This window comes from Prionailurus bengalensis, chromosome E1 (assembly GCF_016509475.1).
Source record: "Prionailurus bengalensis isolate Pbe53 chromosome E1, Fcat_Pben_1.1_paternal_pri, whole genome shotgun sequence".
Taxonomy (NCBI): Eukaryota; Metazoa; Chordata; class Mammalia; order Carnivora; family Felidae; genus Prionailurus; species Prionailurus bengalensis.
The window spans coordinates 60,407,831-60,430,702 of NC_057347.1; the positions used below are offsets into that span (position 1 = coordinate 60,407,831).

At 59.7% G+C, this 22,872-nt stretch overlaps 1 protein-coding gene across 1 annotated transcript in view; it reads right to left on the minus strand.

Annotated features, from left to right (window-relative positions):
• Positions 1-14,638, minus strand: part of SECTM1 (secreted and transmembrane 1) — a 29,537-nt gene extending 14,899 nt beyond the window's left edge. Inside the window, exons 1-3 of the mRNA XM_043582657.1 lie at positions 14,557-14,638; positions 11,225-11,541; positions 5,661-5,808 (exon numbers count right to left, since the gene is read on the minus strand). Coding sequence (XP_043438592.1) covers positions 5,661-5,808; positions 11,225-11,541; positions 14,557-14,638 — 547 coding nt within the window. The remainder of the gene's footprint in view (positions 1-5,660; positions 5,809-11,224; positions 11,542-14,556) is intronic.
• Positions 14,639-22,872: the final 8,234 nt, after the last annotated feature.

A 22,872-nucleotide genomic window follows, 5' to 3' on the forward strand; every position in this document is an offset into this window, starting at 1 on the left:
GTGGGTCGGGGTCCCTGTCTTGGGGGTGGGAGGCGGCAGGCCGTGCTCTCCTCTGGCTGCAGGTGAGAGGACACACTCCAGGGGAGGACAGCTCCTCGATCCCGGCTCCGACCCCGCAGGGATAAGTGAAGGCGCACCCGAGCTAGCGGGCAGGTGTCCTGAATGCAGCGTGGACGATTCACACGGAACCAGTCCCAGAACACGGAAGCCAGCGCCAAGTTTTGGCGGCTGAGCAAGCAGCAGGGTCTCCCGTTGGTGGCCTGGTGGTCACCCGATGTCCGGAGCACAGACATGGCGCTGAGCCCTCTGTCCAGACGTGCATTTGCGTCCACCACGCTCCTCAAGCGTGACTGCAGCACTTAGCAGGAAAGGCAGGAGGTGCCCAAGGGTCTGCAGTAGCCGGGAGGAGACCCTTCCCCTCGAAACCTTCCTCACCACACGTCTTCCTGACTCTTGTCGGGGTTTATCCTTCCCAATACGTTTACGGTCACGTTTCGAGTTGTAAGGAAACTCCCTGGGATGCTGACTGAGAATAAGTAAATGACTTCTTTCACAATCCTGCACCTTGCAGGGCCTCCCTCCACGCAGAACCAGGGCCACCCAGCCCGGCTAAGCCGCCGCCTCCGCGGGGTCTTCTGTGATGTCACCCCGGCACCCCGTGACACCCCCACCCCCACGCACACGCACACGCAGGCCCACACGGGCCCACACACCCCCTCTGCGGTTCCCTCAGGTCCTCGGACGTGCTCTGCACACTGGAGGTGCTCAGTCCCCGTGGGCCTGAGCGGCCTGCCCCCGGCCTCCCTTCTGGTCCTCGCTTGGACCGGGTGACGTGGAGAGGGGGTCACCTCGACAAAGGCATGTTCGTGTAAAACGTGCTGCCTGCCACACCGGACTTTGGAAGGGAGTGGGCATGTTGACAAGCAAAAGGAAAGTGAAAGGCAGGCGGCCGTCCTGGTCACGTGAGCCGGCTGGGGTGGGGGGTGGTCACCTCCCGCCCCCAGGGCACGGCCTCCTGGGGACATGGGGAGCAGCCCCTGCCTGGCCACCCTGGGAAGCACCGAGGGAAGCCCACCAGCCAGGGCCGCCCCGCCAGCCTCTGCCGGTTTTAGTGCACCTCGTACTCTCCAATCCTAACAATCATCTTACATTGACTAATTTTAAAACCTTATCTATTTTAGCCTCACCTTGAGAAACACACATCATCATTAGGTGTGCTATTTACACATGTGTTTTCTAATCACAATTAACCGGTTACAAGACAAGCCAGGAAGCATCACGGATTCCTACCAGCACCTGGCGTCCTCTGTTGTGTCCTCCGGGGAGGCTGGAGCTTGTGCCCCCAGAGGGCAAGGCTCCCAGATGGGCACTGGCTGGGGCTCCAGGCTTCTCTTCCTGGGGCCCAGCCCCCGCTCCTGTGACCTGTGACCCCTCCCCCAGGCTCTGAGGGCCCTCCCCTCACCCGCAGTCACCTCTCAGCCACTCTTCACACTCTCCTTTTGCTGGGAGAGGTCCTGACTCTCCATGAAATCCCCTGGTTCCAGGCAGGGGAGAAGGGGACACGTGGGCTGCACCCCTTTTCACCTCCAAACTGTGCCCACCTTGGCTGGTGTCATGTCCTCTGTCACAACCCCTGTGGCGCTGGGTGGCAGTGTCTGAGCCAGCCCAGATGTCGCTGTGACAGTCTGTGGGTCAACACATGAGACAGACCAGGCCCCTCCTGGTGAAGAAGAAGACACAGTGCCTGCTTCGCTCCCAAGGCCTTTGTCCCTGAGCTGGTGCTGGACTTGAGCTGGGGCAGTCTCATCTGCTACTGAGGCAGGCAGGGGGTCATCTAGGCCGTGACTGTCCTGAGCAGTCCCCTCAATGACCCCCCGATCCCCACCCCCAGTGACACTCAGAGCCAGGTTTCTACCTGGGAGCACGTTGGAGCCACCAGAGGGTCAAAAATAATCATCAGTACCCAGGCCTGCCCTACGGGTCCTGGGTTATTGGTCTAAGAGGGCTTGGGCCTGGGAGCAGAGCTGAGGGGCTGGGGGAGACCAGTTGGGCAAGGCTGGGCTGTGGGTGGTCTGCGTGCTCCGGGCTGAGAACAGCTGCTTAGGGCACCTCCAATCCCTGGCGGGAAAGAGCGTGGACTGGAAGAGGAGGCGGCTTCCCGCTAGGCCGGGGCTACGTGTCAGCGAGTGTCGTTCAGAACGAGAGGGCCTGTCCTCCCCGCTCCCACCCCCAGTCCAGGCCAGGTGCCTCGAGGGTCAGGGTCCTTCAATGGTGCAGAGCGATCCCTCGAGTGGCTGCAGAGCTCTGCTGGGCCCTGACACCAGGGGACAGAGCCGGGGGATCAGGAGCCCCCCAGCTTTGGGGCAGACCTCCAGGACCATGGACAAGTCTTAATACACTCGAACTAAATCTGAAAAACACGGACACAAACTTCCACCTTATAGGAGCACGGGAAAACCTGCCAGAAAAGAGCCGGACTAGGGACGCCCGGCTGGCTCAGTTGGTAGAGCTGCAACTATTACACTCAGGGCCGTGAGTTCAAGCCCCGTGTTGGGTGTGGAGCCGATTTGAAAAAAAGAAAAGAGGGGCGCCTGGGTGGCTCAGTCGGTTACGTGTCCGACTTCGGCTCGGGTCATGATCTCGCGGTCCGTGGGTTCGAGCCCCGCGTCGGGCTCTGTGCTGACAGCTCAGAGCCTGGAGCCTGTTTCAGATTCTGTGTCTCCCTCTCTCTCTGACCCTCCCCCGTTCGTGCTGTGTCTCTCTCTGTCTCAAAAATAAATAAACGTTAAAAAAAAATTTTTTTTTAAGAAAAGAAAAGAAAAAAAGAGCTGGACCGGAGAGGGGGGAAGCTTCCATTGTTCTCTTGCACATCCTGCCACCCTGAACCTTCTGGGGTCCCACAGCTGTCCTGGGCCCCACCTGACTTTTTCTACTGATCATTGCCCCTTCCTTTTGGACCTGGGCATAGATCTGAGCCAGGCTCAAGGCACGGATGCCAACGCTGAACCTCAGGCTTATCTGTGAGGACAGTGCCCGTCTCGGCTGCCTACCCTCAGAACAGTCCAGCGGTCAGAGGGCAGGGCAGGGAGCCGGGTCTGGCAGGCAGGGGTCCCCCTCGCCGTTCATTGTACCGCTGCACCCCTCCCGGCACTCCTGCTCTGGGAAATCCCGTCTTTACTGGGAGGTCAGGGGTCATCTGAGTGCGGTTTGGATGTGCTTCTGGGGACTTTGCACTTCAGGCCACGATCACAGCGGGCTGCTCTCTGGGCACAGAGCCAAAGGCAGCAGAGGCCCCACAGAACGCTGTTGCTTTTTTTTTTTTTATGTTTATTTATTTTTTGAAAGAGAGAGAAAGAGAGCACCAGCTGGGAGGGGCACAGAGAGAGAGGAAGACAGAGGATCCAAAGCGGGCTCTGTGCTGACAGCAGAGAGCCAGAAGGGGGGCTTGAACTCATGAACTGCAAGATCGTGACCTGAGCCGAAGTCGGACGCTTAACCTCCTGAACAATGCCATTTCTAACTCCTGCCCCCTGGTATGCTGGCTCTGCTCGTTTGTCCACTCGTGTGAGGAGCGGAGCCCAGGCCTGGCCATCTCTGGACAACAGCCCTTACCCAGAGCGAGAGCGGCACCCCGGCCAGCAAAACTCGCCACCGGGGAGGCCATCTGGGCCTCCAGGCCTCAGTGACCGGGTCCTGGAGGCCCCCGAGGGCAGCTGCAGTCCCTGGGCCGAGCTCCTCCTGCCCAGTGGTGGCTGCGCCCTCTTCCTCCGGCCCCTGACTGACCCCACCCCCGGTGGCCGTTGTGCATTTGGTTGCAAGAGCAGCCAGGCCCGGGTTTCGTGGCATCGGTGGTGCCGCCCCGTGCGCAGAAACGTTCGGTTGTTCCGGGGAATTTATCCGGAGAAACTTCTCCCTGGTGAGACAGGCAGCTCTCTGGGCTTGCCAGGGACAATACGGACCCCCCGTCACACTTGAACCTCGGATACGCAACCCCCCATTTTGGAGTATGTGTTCCATGCAATATTTGGGACGTGCTTACACGTAAAAAAAAGGACTCATTTCCTGAAATCAAATGTGGCAGCCCCACTCGCTCTGCCTGAGCCCTCTCACCTGCCACCACCGTGGCGAAGGACAGAAAACCGGAGAGAGAGGGTGACAGGGAAGGAGACTGGGAAGGAGACAGGGAAGGGGGCGGACGCTTGGCGTGGTGCAGGGAGACTGGGTGTGGGGCCCGGGGCCAACAGACGTAGCCTCACGGCGGCACCTACGTACTGACACAGGAGTCACAGCACCGGTGAATGATTCACAGGCTCAAGAGCTATCCGCACTTAGGAGTCACTGACGCGATTTGGAAAACGCCTGCTTCTGTCAGCACTGCCAGCAACTCGTCCCCCTTTGGGACGAGGGGAACTGGGAGCCGGGTCTGTTGGCGGGCCGGGTGCACGGGGGTCCCCCGCTCCCGCAGCGCCTAATAGCGGCTGCTGTCGCTCTCTCCCCAGCTGCGGGGGTGCAGTGACCCCCGCACGTACTTCGGTGTCTGTGCACAATGCTGACCTGGCCAGCCTTTCACCAACACTGCAAGGGAGGTGACTAAGCACCTGGGGAGACGCGGGGGGGTGGGGAGCCCCCCCCGCAGCCAGAGCTGGTGGGGGAGGGAGTGCCCGGGACCAGGTGCTTCTGCGGCATCATGGTCCTTGCAGCCGTGGCCGGGAGGGGTCCCCAGCCGGGCAGTAAAGTCCTGCAAGCCCGGGGGCTAGGCTGGCAAACACTTCCCACCTCCCCTCTGCTTGGCTGTCTCCCGCCGGGCTCACAAGACACCTGTGCCAAGAAGCCTCGTCCCCACCACCAGCCCAGTGAGACACCGCCCTGACTGCAGGGGCCAGAAGCACGTGTGCCCCCCACCCACTCCGTCACCGTCCCCAGGGTCCCCAGGGACAGGAGGGCCTCTCAGGGGCTCTGGGTCCTCTAGCCACAGGTCTGGAAAGTGGTTTTCGGCTGCAGGTTATTAACCAGCAGGGGGTGAGGCACCGCATAGAGCTTGCCGCTGTGGCCAAACCACACGTGCGTGAGGGGGGTGGGCTTGCAGAGGGACCGCTAGAAAACTCACCCCAGGGAACAGGCTCATCTCTGGGCTTCTGGGGCACAACATCGCCTCTTGGGCAAGGAAGTCTTAGGCGGTGGCTCTTTTCTGTTTTACTGCTGTGTGTGCGAACGTGTGTGGGTATCATGGGCGCGTGAGTCCATGAGCGTGAGTGCACACACGTGTAAGTGTGAGTCTGGGGGAGCACGAGTGCCGTCCTGCCGGGCCTGGGCGTGAATGGGGCAGGGGGAGGAGGATGTTCTGTCCCGAGGCAGTGGACACCCGCGACCGGACTCCCTGCTCCCTCAAAAGCTCAGCCTGGGGGTGCCCCGCAGGGAGGCAGTCCCACGGTGACCTGTAGCCCCCCTCCTCTCTCCCCCTGTGCCACACCCTTTGCCCCCGGCCGCCTGGCCCACAGACTCTGGCGGGACGCTCGGGGCCACCTGTCTGTGGGTGAGGGTCCCGGCGCCCCGCGCTCCCGGATCCCCATCCCCCAGTGTGTCCATCCCAACACGTATCCTGTACCCTCCACCGCGGAAGTGCACCCCGCGTCCTCGGCCCCGGCTCTCCGAGCCCTTACCTGCACCCCGGCTCCCTGCGCAGGCGGCCGCTCCTGTGTGCACAGAGCCAGAGGAGAGTCGCCGGCCCGGCGGCTGAGGGCGAGGGTGGAGCCGGCGGGGGTGGGGAGGAGGCTGCCCCAATGGGGCTCCAGGATCCACACCCAGGGCCTAGAAAGGGAAAGAAACGTCTAATTAGGGGAAGTCACTGTGGAGCCGGGAACTGCCCCAAATTCACAGAAAGTGTTTACGACCTGCTTGGTGGTCATTTATTCTACCTTTATTAGAAAGCACTTCACTAGCCGGTCATTCTAAAGAAAACAGGAAACCGGCAGGAAGCCTCTTCCAAGAAAGCGAATCCCGAAGTTCCAGGAAAGCGAATCCTGAAGTTCTCTGCGCTCAAGCTCAAGTCTGGTCACCGCTCCTTGGAGCTGGTGGGTCCATCCCCTGCACGGATCAGGGACCCCACGATCCTCACCTGGGCGCACAGGCACACACGCACACGCACGCACAGGCACCTGTGTTCGCTGAGAATCCACAGGAGCTCGTCAAGCCTGCAAGTTGGCTCAAATGCAAGTTGGTCCCTCGGGGCTGGGGTTGCAGGCAGGGGCAGGGGTAGGAGCGAGCAGGGGCAGGGGCACCGGGCAGCTCAGTGGTTGAGCATCCCACTGCAGCTCGGGTCATGATCTCACAGTTTGTGGGTTCGAGCCCCGCATCGGGCTCTGTGCTGACAGCTCGGAGCCTGGAGCCTGCTTCCGATTCTGTGTCTCCCTCTCTCTGCCCCTCCCCTGCTCGCTCTCTATCTCTCTCTCACAAATAAACATACAAAAAATTAAATTAAGCAAAAAAACCTGCACACAAGTGTTCATAGCAGCGTTATTTATACCAGCCAAGAGGTAAAAAATCCAAATGTCCATCAGCTGATGACTGGATAAACAGTGTGGTGTATCCACAATGGAATATTATTCAGCCATAAAAAAAGAACAAAGATGGGGTGCCTGGGTGGCTCAGTCGGTTAAGCTTCCGACTTCAGCTCAGGTCATGATCTTGCGGTTTGTGAGTTCGAGCCCCATGTCGGGCTCTGTGCTGACAGCTCATAGCCTGGAGCCTGCTTCAGATTATGTGTCTCCCTCTCTCTCTGCCCCTCCCCCCTACTCACGCTCTGTCTCTGTCTCTCTCAAAAACAAATAAAAACGTTAAAAATGTTTTGAAAAAAAAAAAGAAAAAAAAAAGTTTTGAAAAAAGGGGCACCTGGGTGGCTCAGTCGGTTGAGCACCCGACTTTGGCTCAGGTCATGATCTCACAGTTCGTGAGTTCGAGCCCCGTGTCGGGCTCTGTGCTGACGGCTCGGAGCCTGGAGCCTGCTTCGGATTCTGCGTCTCCCTCTCTCTCTGCCCCTTCCCTGCTCGTGCTCTGTCTTCCTCTGTCTCTCAAAAATGAAGAAACATTAAAAAAAATTACAAAAAGAGAAAATAAGTAAACACTTTTAAAAAAAGAGCAGTGAGCGGGAGCAGTGGCCGCCCTTTATTAGCCTTTGAGCAGAAGGAGGCCCTCCTCCCGGGTCTGTCCACTGAGGGTCTGGCAGTGCCCGGGACACACAGCCGGGGCCTGTGTGAGCCATGCCCACAGACAAGAGGAGCCCCACAGACAAGCTTTGGAAGCAGGGGCTACCCGTTTCTCACGTACAAATGGCTTCGGTGGTTATAAAACTCACTGTGGTTAACGTCTCCCCTTAACTCTTGGAAAATGGGAACAAGGAGGCACGTGTGAGGGTTGCCGTGATGTCAAGCGGCGCAGGTGTTAGCTTGCCCTTCCACTCTAGGGGACTCTGTTCTGTCTTGGACTTTGGCCGGCGGGCGCCGCACCAGCTTTCCAAGGCTGGCTGGCCGGCGCCCGGCTCCAGTCAATACAGACCCAGCGGCGGTCGCTGGCCCCTCGCCCGCGCCCGGCGGCTCCCTGCCCGTGTGCGGATCCGGCCTGCGGCCGGTCCCTGTCCTGTGAGCTCACATCTGGGGCGGGCACGCGCTCCAAAGGAGGGACTCTGCCTGGTGGGTGGGAGGGCTCAGAGCTGGGCATCGGTGCAGGAAGACCGCACGAAGGTCAGGGTAACACGCATCCCTCCGTGGAGGGGTTCAGAGGCCACAGGCTCCGGCACCCACCCAAAGGCCAGTGAAGCACCTGGGACCTAAACTCCTCCTGCCCCCTCCTCTGTGCCCGCCCCACCGCCTCCCATGCACTGCCCCCGGGCCTGGAGGCAGGGCTTGTCCCGAGGCCACCTCCCAAGCCACCCTTCCCTCCCCACGCATCCAGCCCGCCCCCCCCCCCCACCCCCGGGTCCCTGGGATCAGCAGGGGCTCCTGGGCGGGGGCTTGTGGCCAACGAGTGCCTGGGGCATGGGACTGTGCAGAGGGGAGGGGAGGAGGGTTCCACTCCATGAGGGGCCCGAGCGTCAGCTGGGGGCTGAGTCTCTTGTCCGCATGCGATGGGGAATCTGATGTAAACGTGCACCCTGGTGACACACGTATGTATCTTGAAAGTCAGTGAGTTTGTTCTGGAAGTCGTACAGAAGCCTCACAAAACCGCTCAGATGTGCAGTGGTGGGAGCCGGTGTATCTCATGGCGACTCCTGCTTTGTCCCCCGGAGGTGATGCTCACGGACACGTCCTCCTCGCTGCCTGGAGGCCTTCTGTGTGTACAGACACTCACACGTATCCGACGTGTGTCTGCTTCCCGGTTCTGTACAATCCCGGGATCCCGCCTGAGAAGGGCGCTCGGCCCCTTCCTTCTCCCTTTTCTCCTTCCCTGCCCCACCCCCCCGTGTCTCCGAATCACGCTTCTGCTGCGTTACGGGGTGTGTGCGGTTTCGCTTCCTTTGGGTTCCCGGAATTTCTGGTTTCAGTTCTGATTTCCTACCTAGCCGAGCACGCTGCCACGGCTTGCTCTGAGACGCTCGCTGGGCTGGCTCTGTCTGCTCCCAGCTGGCGACCTCACTCCAGCTTCCGTCTCCACTCTCGGGGCTCACCCCTCCTTGAACCTTGCTGCGGTTTGGTGCGGGCTCCACTGATCGACGGCTGTGAACGCCTCGTGTGTCCTCGAGAGGCGCGTGGATTCCCTGACGGTGCCCCTCACGCCAAGGCGGTCAGTGGGGAAGCGTCACCTCTCAGGTGCTTGCCGTTTGGACCGGCTTGAGCTGCCCGTCGTTGAGAGGGAGGGGCTGGAATCCCTCCCTGTGACGGGGCCCGTCCATTTCCCTGCAGGTCTAGCAATCTTGAGTCGTACATCGGAAAGCCATATTATTAGATGCCTTCAGATCTTAACTTGATATTCTTCCTGGTAAGTTGAGCCTTTCATTGGCGACCCTTTTCACCCTGATCATCGATTTACTTCAGAGTCTGTTTTGTCTGATATCAGTGCAGCGACACCAACTCTCTTTGGTTAGAACATCGCCGGTCTTTTCCGGACTTTTCCTTTCAGCCGCTGTGTGTCCACAAGCTTTAGACGCGTCTCTTGTACGCAGACGGAGTCCCCACTTGTATCCGCGCTGCCTCTCGGCCAGCGTGCCCGGCTGCTCTCTCTCCCAGCGCCGCGGCTCTTTGCATCAGCCCTTTCTTTTTTCCTTACCCGAGATTGTTGCTTGCTTCTTTGTTGTTTTCTTGTTCTCCTTGGTATAATTTAATCCAATTCTAATGTATCTGTTTTAGAAAATTTTAAAGTTTGGGGCGCCTGGGTGGCGCAGTCGGTTAAGCGTCCGACTTCAGCCAGGTCACGATCTCGCGGTCCGTGAGTTCGAGCCCCGCGTCAGGCTCTGGGCTGACAGCTCAGAGCCTGGAGCCTGTTTCCGATTCTGTGTCTCCCTCTCTCTCTGCCCCTCCCCCGTTCATGCTCTGTCTCTCTCTGTCCCAAAAATGAATAAACATTGAAAAAAAATTTAAAAAAAAAAAAAAAGAAAGAAAATTTTAAAGTTTTAAGATGTAAGACTATGGGGCGCCTGGGTGGCTCAGTCGGTTAAGCATCCGACTCTTGGTTTCGGCTCAGGTCATGAACTCACGGATCGTGGGTTTGAGCCCTGCACAGGGCCCTGGGCGCTGACAGCTTGGAGCCTGCTTGGGATTCTCTTTCTCCCTCTGTCTCTGCCCCTCCCCTGCTCATGCTCTGTGTGTCTCTCAAAAAATAAATAAACTTTAAAAATTTTTTAAAAATAAAATGTAAGACTAAGTGTAAATTTTTTTTAAATTTTTTTAATGTTTATTTATTTTTGAGACAGAGAGAGACAGAGCATGAGCAGGGAAGGGGCAAAGAGAGAGGGAGACACAGAATGTGAAGCAGGCTCCAGGCTCTGAGCTGTCAGCACAGAGCCCGACGCGGGGCTCAAACTCACGAACTGTGAGATCATGACCTGAGCCGAAGTCGGATGCTTAACCGACTGAGCCACCCAGACGCCCCAAGACTAATTGTAAATTTTTTTTAATGTTTATTTTTGAGAGACAGAGAGAAAGGGAGAGCGTGCATGCGTGCACACGCATGTGAGCGGGAGGGGCAGAGACAGGATCCGAAGCAGGCTCAGCACTGACAGCAGAGAGCCCCATGCGGGGCTCCAACTCACCAACCGTGAGATCATGACCCGAGCCGAAGCCGGATGCGTAACAGACTGAGCTCCCCAGGTGCACCTAATCGTAAATTCTTGACTCACCTATTTCTGCTTCCAGTGGAATTCAGTGCTTCAGTGCTTCCAGTGGAATTCGGCATGTTGTCCTTCCGGAATCTGTTCCTGAAACTTCTGGTTGTTTTTGTCCTGAGCATGGGATTTTATTGTTCTTGTGGCTTCATTTTAGATTTACGTTTTTTATTTAAATTTTTTTTCAACTTTTATTTATTTTTGGGACAGAGAGAGAGAGAGAGAGAGAGCATGAACGGGGGAGGGGCAGAGAGAGAGGGAGACACAGAATCGGAAACAGGCTCCAGGCTCTGAGCCATCAGCCCAGAGCCCGACGCGGGGCTCAAACTCACGGACCACGAGATCGTGACCTGGCTGAAGTCGGACGCTTAACCGACTGCGCCACCCAGGCGCCCCTAGATTTACGTTTTTTAAAAAGTTTGCTTATTGGGGTGCCCGGGTGGCAACAGGCCACCCCACTTGTGCTTGCGTGCTCTCTCTGCCCCTCCCCCAGTCTCTCTCAAAATAAGTAAACTTAAAAAAACGACCTCATGGGTTCTGACTGAGGTTATAAAAAAAAGTTTATTTATTTGGGGGCGGGAGGGGCAGAGAGGGAGAGAGAATCCCAAGCAGGCTCCATGCTGTCGGCACAGAGCCCGACGTGGGGTTGGATCTCCCGAACCTGAGCTGAAATCAAGAGTCGATGTTCAAGCAGTGAGCCACCCAGGCGACCCCGGAAAGAATCACATTTTAAGTATTGATCCTTCCGAGTGAAGACCAAGATACACTTTTCTCTTTATCTCAGTGCTCATTTATTTTCTCCACAGCATTACATAATTTGTAGAAGCGGCTCACATTTCTTACTAAATTTAGAAGTATTACTGTTGCTGATTCGGGAATGCGTGCGCACACCGCAGGACGCCGCCGCCTCACACGTCTGTTGGCGACAGTGCCCAGAGACTCCTCCTCCCGCGGTCCTCCCGCGAGCCCCTCAGAGGCTGCCACGGCCCACGGCGGCACATGGCACGACGGCTGCGGGTGTTTGGGGGCCCCATCAGCGGCCACGGGTCTGGATGGGAGACCCTGCAGGGCCTCGCAGTCCGGCTCCGGCCACAGCCGGCCTATGGCAGGCACCCCCTCCAGCGGCCGCTGGGCCGCAGTCTGCTGGACCAGGGACGAGATCCTTAATGCCCACGCCCTTTCCCCCGGGGAAGGACCCAGCCGGAAGAGAGGCAGGGTGGAGGCTGTGCCTGTTCCCGGAGGAGAAGGGCAGGCTCGCCAGTGTGGGCCTGCCACCCTCAGTGATTTAGGAATTAAAACTCTCTTTCCCTCTAGTAACGACGAGGTGTTTGTTGTAGAACGTTTACCAAGCGTAAAAAAGCCCCAGATCACCTGTGTTACTGCCCCTAGAGGGAACCTTCTAGTGCTTACGGGTGTGGTGACTTCTCGCCAAGGGTGGAGGCAACAGGGTTGGTGGGCTCTGTCTTCCCTGTGCCCTGAGTGAGTTCCCGGGCCGTTTTGTGAGATGCCCGCCAACGGCTCTGACCATCAGATGCCCTGCAAGGACCCCCCACCCCCGGTTCCACACCCACCCCCCCCCCCCCACTCTGTGGCCTCCCCCTGCTGTGGGAAGATCCAGTCAACCCTGCTGTTCTCAGGGCACAAAGGACCGTGGTTCCATAGCCTGTCCAGCTACTGCCCCCTGCTCGGCCTCCAGCTGGTCCCCAAATAGCGAGATGCCTCTTGTTCCAGTCCCTCTGAGCTAAGCGTGGGCATCTGGGCCCAGCTGGGCATGCAGGAGTGAGCACTCGCCCGTCACTCCCGGTGTGACAAGTGGGTTGGGGGACTGCAGGCGGCAGGTGCAGGCCCCTGGGGAAGGCAGGAGTGCGAGTCTGGCCCAGGGTGGCCCGTCCCTGAGCCAGCCTGGCCTCCCCCCTCGCCCTGGCAGGAGGTTGGGGGCACTGGCCTGGACCCTGCTGCCAGACCCCGGGAGAGCCCTCAGCCGGCCCGGCCAGGGTGCAGGCGCTGCGGAGAGGGGCGCTCAGACCTGCCCCTCAGAACTCTCACCCTGCAAGACTGCGGCCTCTTTGGCAGTGTAACGTCCCTTCTGATGTCCTCAGACTTTGTTGTTTCCTCTCACTGCCCTGTTCCAACAGCCCGGATCCTCCCCAGCTCAGTTGTTGACTTGGCTTGTGGAAGGCGGGGTGGGGCCGGCTTGTGGAGGGTGGAGCAGGGGCACCCCCGGGAGATTAGCCTTAACCCCAACCCCAACCCGGGTTGTCGGGCGGGACCATCCTGTGGGATTAGATCGTGCGGGGATTTCCAAGCCTGCCGCCGGCCCCTGAGTCGGGCCGAGTGCCCCAGACCTATACCCCGTCTTCTCCCTTTGGCTCCCTGCCCCCAATTCCTAGAATTGGCTCCAAGGCACTCCTGGACTCTGCCCGGCCATGGGGGCCTCCTCTGAGTGGCTCAGCCGAGGGGCTTGGCACCCTCCCCTCAGAGGCTCACTCAGCCCTTAAGTGGGGGTGGACGCCACAGAGGGGCCAGGGGGGCCGTTTGGGAGAAGGACTCAGCCACCCTGGCCCAATGTGATGGAACCTCAGCTCCAGGACATTTCCAGAACAAAGGGACACCTCTTGGCCCTTCCCCACAGTCCCTTCAATCCCCCCACCGACCCACAACTGGCTTCTCAGGCGGTCCATTCCGCATTTGACTTCCTGCCTCCCCTTGCTGGCCCAGGGTTGGACCAAACAGGCCTGAGGCCGCTGGGCTGGAGACGGATGAGATCTTTGTCCAGAGTAGGGAATGCCCCCCAAGGCCAGAGGGCCAGAAGGGACCCTGGGGGAAGGGCTGTGAGCAGAGGGCCCGGGGCAGGAGGTCAGAGAGCCCTGAATGGGGGCAGGTTCAGCCCCGGGCCCCGGGGAGGTCCCCACATCCTGGAGCCTGAGACCTGGGATGGGCTGCCCGGAGGCAGGGAGGCCCACCACTGGAGGGCAGAGCTGAGAGAGCAGCTGGGCGTAGAAACCTGAGGGAGAACACCACTCTAGGCTTGTCATCGCCAGGGGCATGGGTGTGGCACGCGGGGGGGAGGGGGGTGCGGGGCAGGGCGGTGTGGGGCACAGGGCAGGGGGATTGGGGTGCAGGACAGGGGTCTGTGGGGTGCGTGCTGAAGGGTGTGGGGCAGAGGGTGTGGGGCACAGAGCAAAGGGGTTGGGGCACGGGGCAGGGAAGTTGGGGTGTGGGGCAGGGGGGCAGCTGCCAGCCCGCGTGTTGCCTTCAGCAAGGGGCCAACAACCAAGGGTGTTCTGTTCTGACCATGTTCCTGCCCTTCCACAGTACTGTGTACTGCTCTGCACACAGTAGGTGTTCAGTGAATGCTGCTAACCACTCTGCACACAGTAGGTGCTCGGTCAGTACCGCTAATAGGAGATCAGATTTTCAGCCCTTTTCCCACATGGGGGAGGCACACGTGCGCCCCCCCCCCCCCGCCCCGCTGCAGCCCCCTCTCCCCGTCTGGAGGCGGCTGCTGATCCAGGGGGAGGTGAGGGACTGTGTAAAATTTCTGGACGTGAGAGACTCCACCTTCTCTTTCGACTGATGAGCTCCCGACCTGGGCCGGACACGGCAATCGTTTCACAAATAGCTGCTCGTGAAATGTCAGCACAGCCATTGGCATTGGGATCAGTAGGCTAGTACAGTAAATTACAGTAAGTTAGGACAGTGAATTAGTATATGCCAGCGATAGTTTTTTTCATGTTTATTTACTTGGAGAGAGAGAGAGCACATCAACAGGGGAGGGAGATAGAGAGGGCGAGAGAGAGAGTCCCAAGCAGGCTCTGTGCCGTGAGTGCAGAGCCTGACAAAATGCTTGTTCCCATGAACCGTGAGATCGTGACTTGAGCCGAAATCGAGAGTCGGACACTCAGCCCACGGAGCCACCCAGGCGCCCTGCCAGGTATAGGGTTGTTTGTAAGTGCCAATAAAATAATCAACACGATAGTAATCAGAGGTGGCTCCCCCAGTCAGCAACACGGTTTTTTTCTCTTTTCTTCATTTAAATCATGTGATCACTGCTTCCCTCTTTCCTTGTAGAAACGCCTTGCTTTCCCCACCGAGCGGCACATTTTTCTGATTACTCTGGAATATGTGCTTCCCGAAACCCCCCGCCCCCATGTTCTTACTTAGTTTTGCTTTCGTTTCTCCATGGACAGTGGCGTGCATGTTTTCTGGAGAATTCGGAATCAGGTCCTCTTTATAAAACAAACCGGCCCCAGAATTTGGCACGTTGCCGTTTGTTGCAGAACCTCGGGCCTTGACGGTGGGGGTGTGAGCAGTGGCCCCCACCATGTGGGTCCTTGGGGGCAAAGCTCAGGGACCCTCCCTGCGGCCCCAGCAGGTCTCGGAGCGGAGACGGGCCTGCCGCCAGCTTTCAGCGGTTTGGATGCGGTCAACACGGCTGCTTTCTGAATCAGTCTGATCTTTTCGAACTATGTGTGTCAGTTTAAATGAGCTTCTTGTAGATGGTGTAGAGCAGATTTTTATTTGTCTGATCTGTTTTTTACCCAGATAAGACATCCTCTGTATATTCATAAGGAAATTCATTTCATTACGTGGTTACCTGGATTTTACACTATACTTCTAACAGACCTATCGACAATGCTTAGAAACTGAATATATCCACTTGACTATGTTCACAACGGGCCCCCTTCGAGCCTGCCATCTGGGCGTCTGGTCCGAGGCAACGAGAGGCCAAACCTCGCAGAACGTTTGGGGGTCCCTGCAACACTGAGCCCCAGTGTCAAAATGTGTGCCTTCCGGGTGGTGTACAGGTTGATCAGAACTCGTGTCTCCACTTACGCTGAGATAGAGACTTAATGAGCATTTCTCTCTCCCCTGGGGAGCGCCATCCGCTTAGTTCCCGTTTTGCTGCTGGACGCCACACCTCACTGGCCTGGGTGACAGGCTTGGTGAGATTCAGAGGCTAGAGGGGCGGGTGGGTCGGTGGGTCTTTTGGTCCTGAGGGAGGGGCCTGGCCAGGGGCCTAGGAGTCACCTCAAATGAGGGATCTCCACTCTTGCTCACCCCTGGCTGGCATGTGGGGCGAGGGACGTGGGTCCTGGGGAGGCACCTGTCGGGGGGAGGTCGGTCCTTCTCAGAAGCCAGGCTGGCAGTGGGCAGTGGGAGGGCGTCGGACAGAGTGGCCGGCCAGTGGGCAGCCCACGAGCCCCGAGGCACCTGTGGGAGGCAGGCGGGACCGTGGGAGGGTGATGGGGTGGAGCACGGCCTGTCCTCACCCAGGACCCGCCACTAGCAGTCAGGCCTTCTCTCGCGGCTTCTGAGGAAGCTGAGCCCGAGTGGTTCTGCCCAGAGCACAGACAGAGTCAGCCTGGCCATCTGCTTCCTGCTGTCCCCTCTGTCCCGTGGGCCCATCACACGGCTGCCAACGGCACCCGGCTTTCTGCAAGCTCAGGGCTGGTCTGAGGGATGTCTGTCCGTCGAGATGTCTGTGACCCTCACTCCTCAAATCACAAGGGGTTGGAAACATCTGCGCTTGCTCTGCACAAGGGTGCAAGCGTTGGGCGTGAGGCCGAGGGCCGAGATGGGGGCCAGGTCGTCGGGGGAGGCCCCTGCCGGCCCAGGCAGGCCTCCAGGTGGCTGCCGTCTGGGGAGGCGATCCCACTTTGCACGTGGCCCCTCGTTGGCAGGTCTGAGTCTGCACGCTCGGGATGGGCCCGGGGGCCAGCTGGCACTGGCCAGACCCACGTCACAGGGGACAAAGGCCGTGGTGGCCTCCACTGGCTGCCAGTGTGCTCTGCCTTGGGAAAAGTGTACTCAAAGAAAGGACAGATGCAACCAGAAGTGGCAGGATCCTGGCGGCGGCTGGCCTCCGTGTGATGGCTGGGGTGGGGTTCTGTGTTCGTACCCCAGAAAAACCGGCTGGAGACAGGGGCTTCTGCTCAGAGGAGGGAAACACAGTCAGAGCCTCTGCAGGGGGACCTCACTCCTCACTCGGGGCCGGGCTGACCGAGGCCCCTCCATCCGGTGATGGCACGCTCTCCACCACGGCTCCCACAGCTGCCGTGGACGGCCCACGTGGACTCATCTGCCTCGGCCGCAAGGGTCGCGGTCACCTGTCTGATAGGGCAGGCCCGTGGACCGTGGAGTGCGGGGAGCACGCTGCCTCCTTCCAGCCCAGATCCCGACGGACGCCTCATGCTCCCGACAGGCTCTCTCTTCTGCTGCTTCATCTTTGCCGGGACAGCTCTGGGGACCTGCGGGCGGCTCCCAACCGTCAGTCCCCACGTGGGCTGGCCGGCTGGAGCCCCCGGACGCTGCTGGCCCTCGCCTCGGACTTCCAGCAGCTCGCCTGTGCGGGGATCGTGCCACTGCCCGGCTCAGCCGGCCCCGCGGCCAGGGGAGGCCCTGCAGGCCGGGCGGTTCCCTGGTCGCCGAGGAGCGGGAGGAAGGACGTCCCGCACAGGAATGCTATCTCTGCCTTCGAGGAAAAGGAGGAGCATCCCTCCCGCCAGCGGCGCACTGACCCCCACCCGCGGCCAGCCCTGTTCTTCTCCACAACCCCCGTCAGGAAAGGACGCCTTTCCCTTCCCAAGACCACCGACTTCTCCCGCCTCCCCGTGTCACACCCGCCCCTCCTGACTGTCCCGGCGTGACGGGGGACCCGGCCCATCTTCCCGTGGCCTCTGGAGGCCTCACGGGCCCTGGGCCATCTGCGTAGGTTACTTAGGGGCCAAAGGAGAGACCTTTATTCTTTTCAGAATGGGGCTTGGACCAGAGATGCGGCCATCCAGGTAGGCAGATAGTGAAAAGAATATGGTCAAGTTCTCTTATCACGTTCTTCCGGATCCTCTCAGACTTTCTGAATTTACACAAATAAAGTCAAAGAGAATGTGCTCTGTCCACTCCCACCCTCGGTGTTTACAAAGGCAGGGGTGAGCTCTGTCCCTGGTTCCCCCGGAGAGACCTCTGCAGGGAGGGCCATGAGTGCCCACCTTTGTCACCCCAGCCGCCTGCGGGAGAACCGCCCTGTTCCTGGGTTTCCAGGCCGTGAGTGCAACCCACTGCCTCCCTCAAGGGGCGTGCTGGGTGGTGACAGGCTTGTCCTCCCCCCCTCCCCTTGCACCTTGAGACTGGCTTCACCAGTTCCTCTCCTGATGCCATCTGTGCCCCCGTCTCTCCCTCTCGGCTCCGGTTCTGTGCCTTACCTACCTCGTTCCCTTGAGCTGCCGCCTGTCCCCTCCCCGGGCTCTCGCCACATGGGGCTGTCACGGGCTCTATCACACGGCGTCATGTGTCCAAATGACAGCACCCGGCGAAGTTCCGCACGGCTAGCTTTCCCACGTCAGCCTGTAGCTGTTTGTCCCCGTGAAGTCTCATTGGCATGAGGTCAAACAGCCACGTGGGCCATTCCTTTGAGCCACGGCCCACATCAGTCTTCCGGGTGCAGCTTTGCCGGGGAAGAGCCGCCCAGCTGGGCCCCAGCATCCGCGTTCCCCGAGTGGATGCTTCCGGGCCACCGCATTCCTAGACCCCTTGCATGAAGGTGGGCCCCAAAGATACCCAGTGTCCTGAGTAGTGAAGTTCAAGTCCATTCCTAAGAGAGTTTTTCGTAAGATTAGAAAAACCGCTTCTAAAATTCATACGAAAGAGCAAAGCGTCAGGAGCGGCCAAGAGGTCTGAAGAGCAAAAAGGTGGGCTTGACCCTCCGGGGCCCACAGAGCTTCCCCGCTGCCCGGCCCCCAGGCCTGATTGTGACGTGGCGCAGGCCCCTCTCAGGCAAAGTTGGCGGCTTGGAGGAGAACTCGGACCACAGCCGGGCACAGTGACGTCTAGTTCTGGGCGAAGCTCTCTGACCTCTGCACACCTGGGCTGCGTGGGTGTGCCCGAGTGTGCGCTCTGAGTGTGGGGAGGGAGTGTGGGGGTGGATGTGAGGCCCCTGGGGAGGCACACCCGTCCTCTGATGGGACGTGGAAAGGGGGGAGCATCACCAGGGGACAAGCCTGCTGACCGAGGACGACGCCGACTCAGAGAAGACGGCGGTGACGGCCGGGGGTGGGCCGCTCCTCAGACCCTCGTCCAGACCTGCTGCTGGCGAGCGAGGGGCGGTCCGAGCCGATGGCCGGCTGGTCCCAAGGAGGCAGGCGGCTGCCCGCCCAGCCAGGCCACGCGCCCGGGAGAGCACGGCACACACGGGCCCTCGGAGGCCCCGAGGTACCGCCCGCTCAGCCCCACCGTGCACTCCCACGCACACGCGTGTGCACTCCCACGTGCACATTCACAAACGTGGGCTCACAGTGGACACCCCCACGCGCACACACGGGAGCTCCCGGGCGATCGCTGCTTTCCCGGCGCTAAGCTGGAAATAAGACCCTGTGACAGGTTTAGGTGTACAAATTGTCAGAATAACTCTTATTTTTTAAATTAGCCACCGGGACGCCTGGGTGGCTCAGTCGGTTGAGCGTCTGACCCTTGATTTCGGCTCTGGTCAGTATCCCAGGGTAGTGAGATCCAGCCCGTGTGGGGCTCCGCCCTGGGTGCGGAGCCTGCTTGGGATTTTCTCTCCCTCTCTCTCTGCCTCCCCTGCTCCCGCTGTCTCTCAGAATAAAGAAACGCGTAACACTGTTTTCCTTTCATTAGAACAGTACCCTCTGACTTTCTGATTTCGTGTTTCCTCCCACCATGGAAACCGGGGTCTGGGCTTCTAGTTTATGTCTGGGGCTCAGTGGTTGGAGGGCTGGATTCTAGGTCCTGAGGCCCGAGGCCTCCCACCGGGGACGAGCCGGAGACGTGGGCAGTCAGGGTGAGGGCCCCTCCGCGAGCGACTGGAGATCCCGGGGGCCGGCCCGCGCCGCCCTGGCCACCACCTTGTCACCTCAGCCTGCTCGCCTCCCCACGCTCGCCTGAACCCACATCTGGTGCACATTGTCTGGCAGCAAACCCATGGTTCTAGTCTTCAAAAGCCAGCTTACGTACAAGTGAAATAAATGTAAATATTCTTCCTTATATTCAGAAACACGGCCTTGAGTTGGAACTGAGTAGTTAATAGTAAACCAGGCGCAGCACCAAGCAAACCTTCCACCTAAACCCCGATGGATTCTCGGGACTCTGGGCCGATCCCTCCACGTGTCATCGGCACCGCGCCTGGGAGACTCGGAGCGTCCACGCTGCACCTGAGACACAAAGGTTCCGGGAGACACCTGCCTTCGGTGCCACCGGACGTGATGGAGTGCGTCGCACTCATCACCTTCCTGTTCACGGAAGAAAGTGGCTGTAAAATAGCGTCCACCATTCTGAAGTGTGCGTGTTTAGGCCAACGTGGACGGGGCTCCCGTCACCTCTGCCAGGGCCTGTTCTGTGGCCCTGCTCCCCGGCGCCCTTCCGTCTCCCTAAACCGCACGGCAGACTGCTTGGCCTTGGCTGGTCCATTTCGCTGGTGCCCGTGGGTCCCTGATCCCCGATTTCTCCTCGGCCCCCTCCCCCCGCATGTTCTTCTCCAGGCTCTGCTGGAGGCAGAAGAAACGTGCGGTGAGGAAAGGCCAGGGGGCGGAGGCCTCGAACGTGCAGGCTGCTGGGAACGTGAGATGGTGCGGCCGCTGAGGCAGGCGGCGTGGCGGCTCCTCTGAAGGTGACGCGTGGGGTCACCACGTGTGTGACCCACGACCCACCCTGGGGACACACCTGAGCAAACCGGAAACAGACAGGCAAACAAAACCTACAGGAAGGCTCGTGGTGGCTTCCTTCATTATTCCACCAAAAGGTGGAAAACCGAAATGTGTACCAGCTGACGCGTGGATGAACAACGTGGTCATCCGCACGATGGACTGTCGTCCGCCCCAAACAGGAGTGACACTGACACAGGCTTCGGCGTGGATGAAGCTCGTGGCCTTGTGCTGAGTGAACGGAGCCCACAAAGGCCACACAGGTGGGTTCCATGAAATGCTCAGAACAGGCAAATCCACAGAGAAAGAAGGGAGAGTCGTGGTCGAGGGGGAGCAGCTGGGGGAGATCCCGACGCCACAGGGTCCCCTTCGGGCGATGAAGGGCCCGCAACCAGACAGGAGTGATGGCGCAGTACCACGGATGCACTAACCGCCCAGGACTGTGCAGGTAAAGACAGCCTGTCGGGCTGAGTGTGCAGCTGCCCTTGGCTTTGACCTTCAGCAGGGTCCACGCTCCCATCCCCTGTGCAGGCGCCAGGTGGCGCGAAGGGCGATCCCTCTGTCCCTGGCTGGAGTCACAGCCACGCACCCTCCCGTGTCTGCGGGATCTGACCTACGTCCTCCAGGCCCGCTGGGGAGATTCCAGGTGACACGGAGCGGTTCCCTATGATGGTGGGGCCGAGACCACACTGTCCTCGCCCTGGGGCAGCTGGGGGGCAAGGCAGAGGTCTTAGAGAGGCTGGCGTCCCCGACAGAGCTCCTGCTATGGAAAAGTTCAAACTCAAACACAAAAGCCAAGTGGAACAGCCACCCTGAATCCGCCCCTCGCCCTCCCCACCCCTGGCCTCTTCCCCGTCCACCCTGCCGCCATTTGGAAGCACGGTCTGGGGCCCAGGCTGCGGGCCGGCTGCTTTCAGTCAGTGAGTGACTTCGTCACCGCTCCCCCTCCACACGCCTGGCCCTCCCCTGTTGCTTCATCGATTCGCACACAGCTTGGATTTGGCGTTAACGGCATTTCTCTGGCGAGTTTTCCTGATTTCAAAACCGTTAGAACTGGCTGACATCTAGACCCATCTGGCGGTCCCCCACACCATGACACAAGGATCGGCAGTTGCTACGGACGGGACACGGGTCTCCCAAAGGTGCCGAGGGTCAGACTTCTGGAGTCCTGCTCTTCAAATGGGAACACAGGCTACGGCTTTACGCAAGGGCCCCATGGGGCGTCTGTCACGTGGCACATCACTTCCTCCCCGGGAGTTCCTGCCCTGGCCGCAGGGCCAGCGCGTCACTTTCCCACATTACCTGGCATTTCCGAAGGGCCTGGATGTTAAGGAGTCGGTGTTTTAAGCTGTGCCTGATGACCCTGGGGTCAAACCCTCTCATGGTGACGTGAGCACCACCCACTTCTCGGGGCCTCTCTCCAGTTCGCCAGGACAGACCACGGCTTTCCGAATGAGAAGCCCAGAGCTTGTCAACTTCAGGCCCAAACAGCTGCGTGTGAGGTTCCGCAGACAAGGACGACCTTCGGCTGGGGACGCAGGGCCCTGGGCTCTGACACGGTACCTTGCATCTGTCCAGTTCCCTGGGGCTGGGCCAGCTGGGGGGACCACAGCAGGTAGCCTGGCTGAGGCCTGCGACCCTTGAGTGGGGGGCACTGGCCTGTCTTGGGGTTGAACGTGTGTCTGAATGTACCTGGGTGTCATCCAGGGTGAGCCCCGGACGAGCTCGACCATCCCTGAGGCTTTGTGACAAAGACCAGCTCGGGTGGCTGGGCAGGCAGCGTCACCTGCGCACGGGACCACAGGGGGTGTTGTGGGAGCCCACGCTGACAGTCACCTGCTATTTATCGGCCAGAGTCCCAGTCGCCACGGGAAGAGCGAAACAAGAGTAGCCTTGGCCAACGTCCATGACGGCTCAGGGGTCAGGGCCGTGTCACCCTGGGCCACCACCTTGGCCGTCTTCTGTGCTTCTCCGGGGCTTGGCCCAGCCTGGACTGTGCAAAGGATGAGAACGCTATGGCTGTTCCGTTGCCTGTTCCCATGGTAGTTTCAAGTTCATTTCAGAAGCCATGGAAAACACGGAGGAGCTGAAGGTGTCAATGTCCCGTGTCACCCACGCCCAAAGGTGGCCTTTGCCAGCATCTGGGTCTCAGCCCTCTAACTCTGGGTCCCAGTCTCTAAGGCCAGGCCCTCTCCATCCATGATCCAGTGATCATTAGTTGGCTCTTCTGTTTACTTCAATTCACCAGACTTGGCCTGGGGGGAGGGGACCCAGAAACCAAGCTCCAACCCTCAGACACTGCATACCCACTCTTTTACACGCAAACACGTGCACACTCACAAGCATATGGTCTCAGTGCACACTCACGCCCACGCCACACGCTCTTGCCCATAACTGTGTGCGCTCACATGCTCACAAGTGCACACTCATGGCAGGACTGTGGCAGGAGGCAGAGCCGGACTGGGGGAGGAAGGACTGGGGCAGGAGGCAGAGCCGGACCGGATGTGCCTCCTGTCCCACTTCAGCCCTGCAGCCAGGGCCTCTGCCAGAGAGGACCCTGGGCCCCGAGAGCTGTCGGGACCCCACGGAAACTGTCCTGACTGCACGGATCAGAGGACAGAGGCCAGGACAGACTGCAGAGACGAGTGTTCCAGCAAGTTTCAGAGGACAGGCAGTTGGCGCAGATTCTTCCTGGAGCCGCGGGGTACTGGGCCCCACCTGGGCCGGAGCATGTGGCTGGCGCTCCTTTGCAGGAGGCGGTTGGTTCCGGGAGGCCACCCAGCCTGAAATGACCACCAGGGGGAGCCATTGGCATGGTAAATCAGCCACATCCAGGGCCAGGAAATCTGCGCTGCCTGGGATCCCCAGGCCACATCACTGGGGCAGGTCAGGTGCACCTGCCTC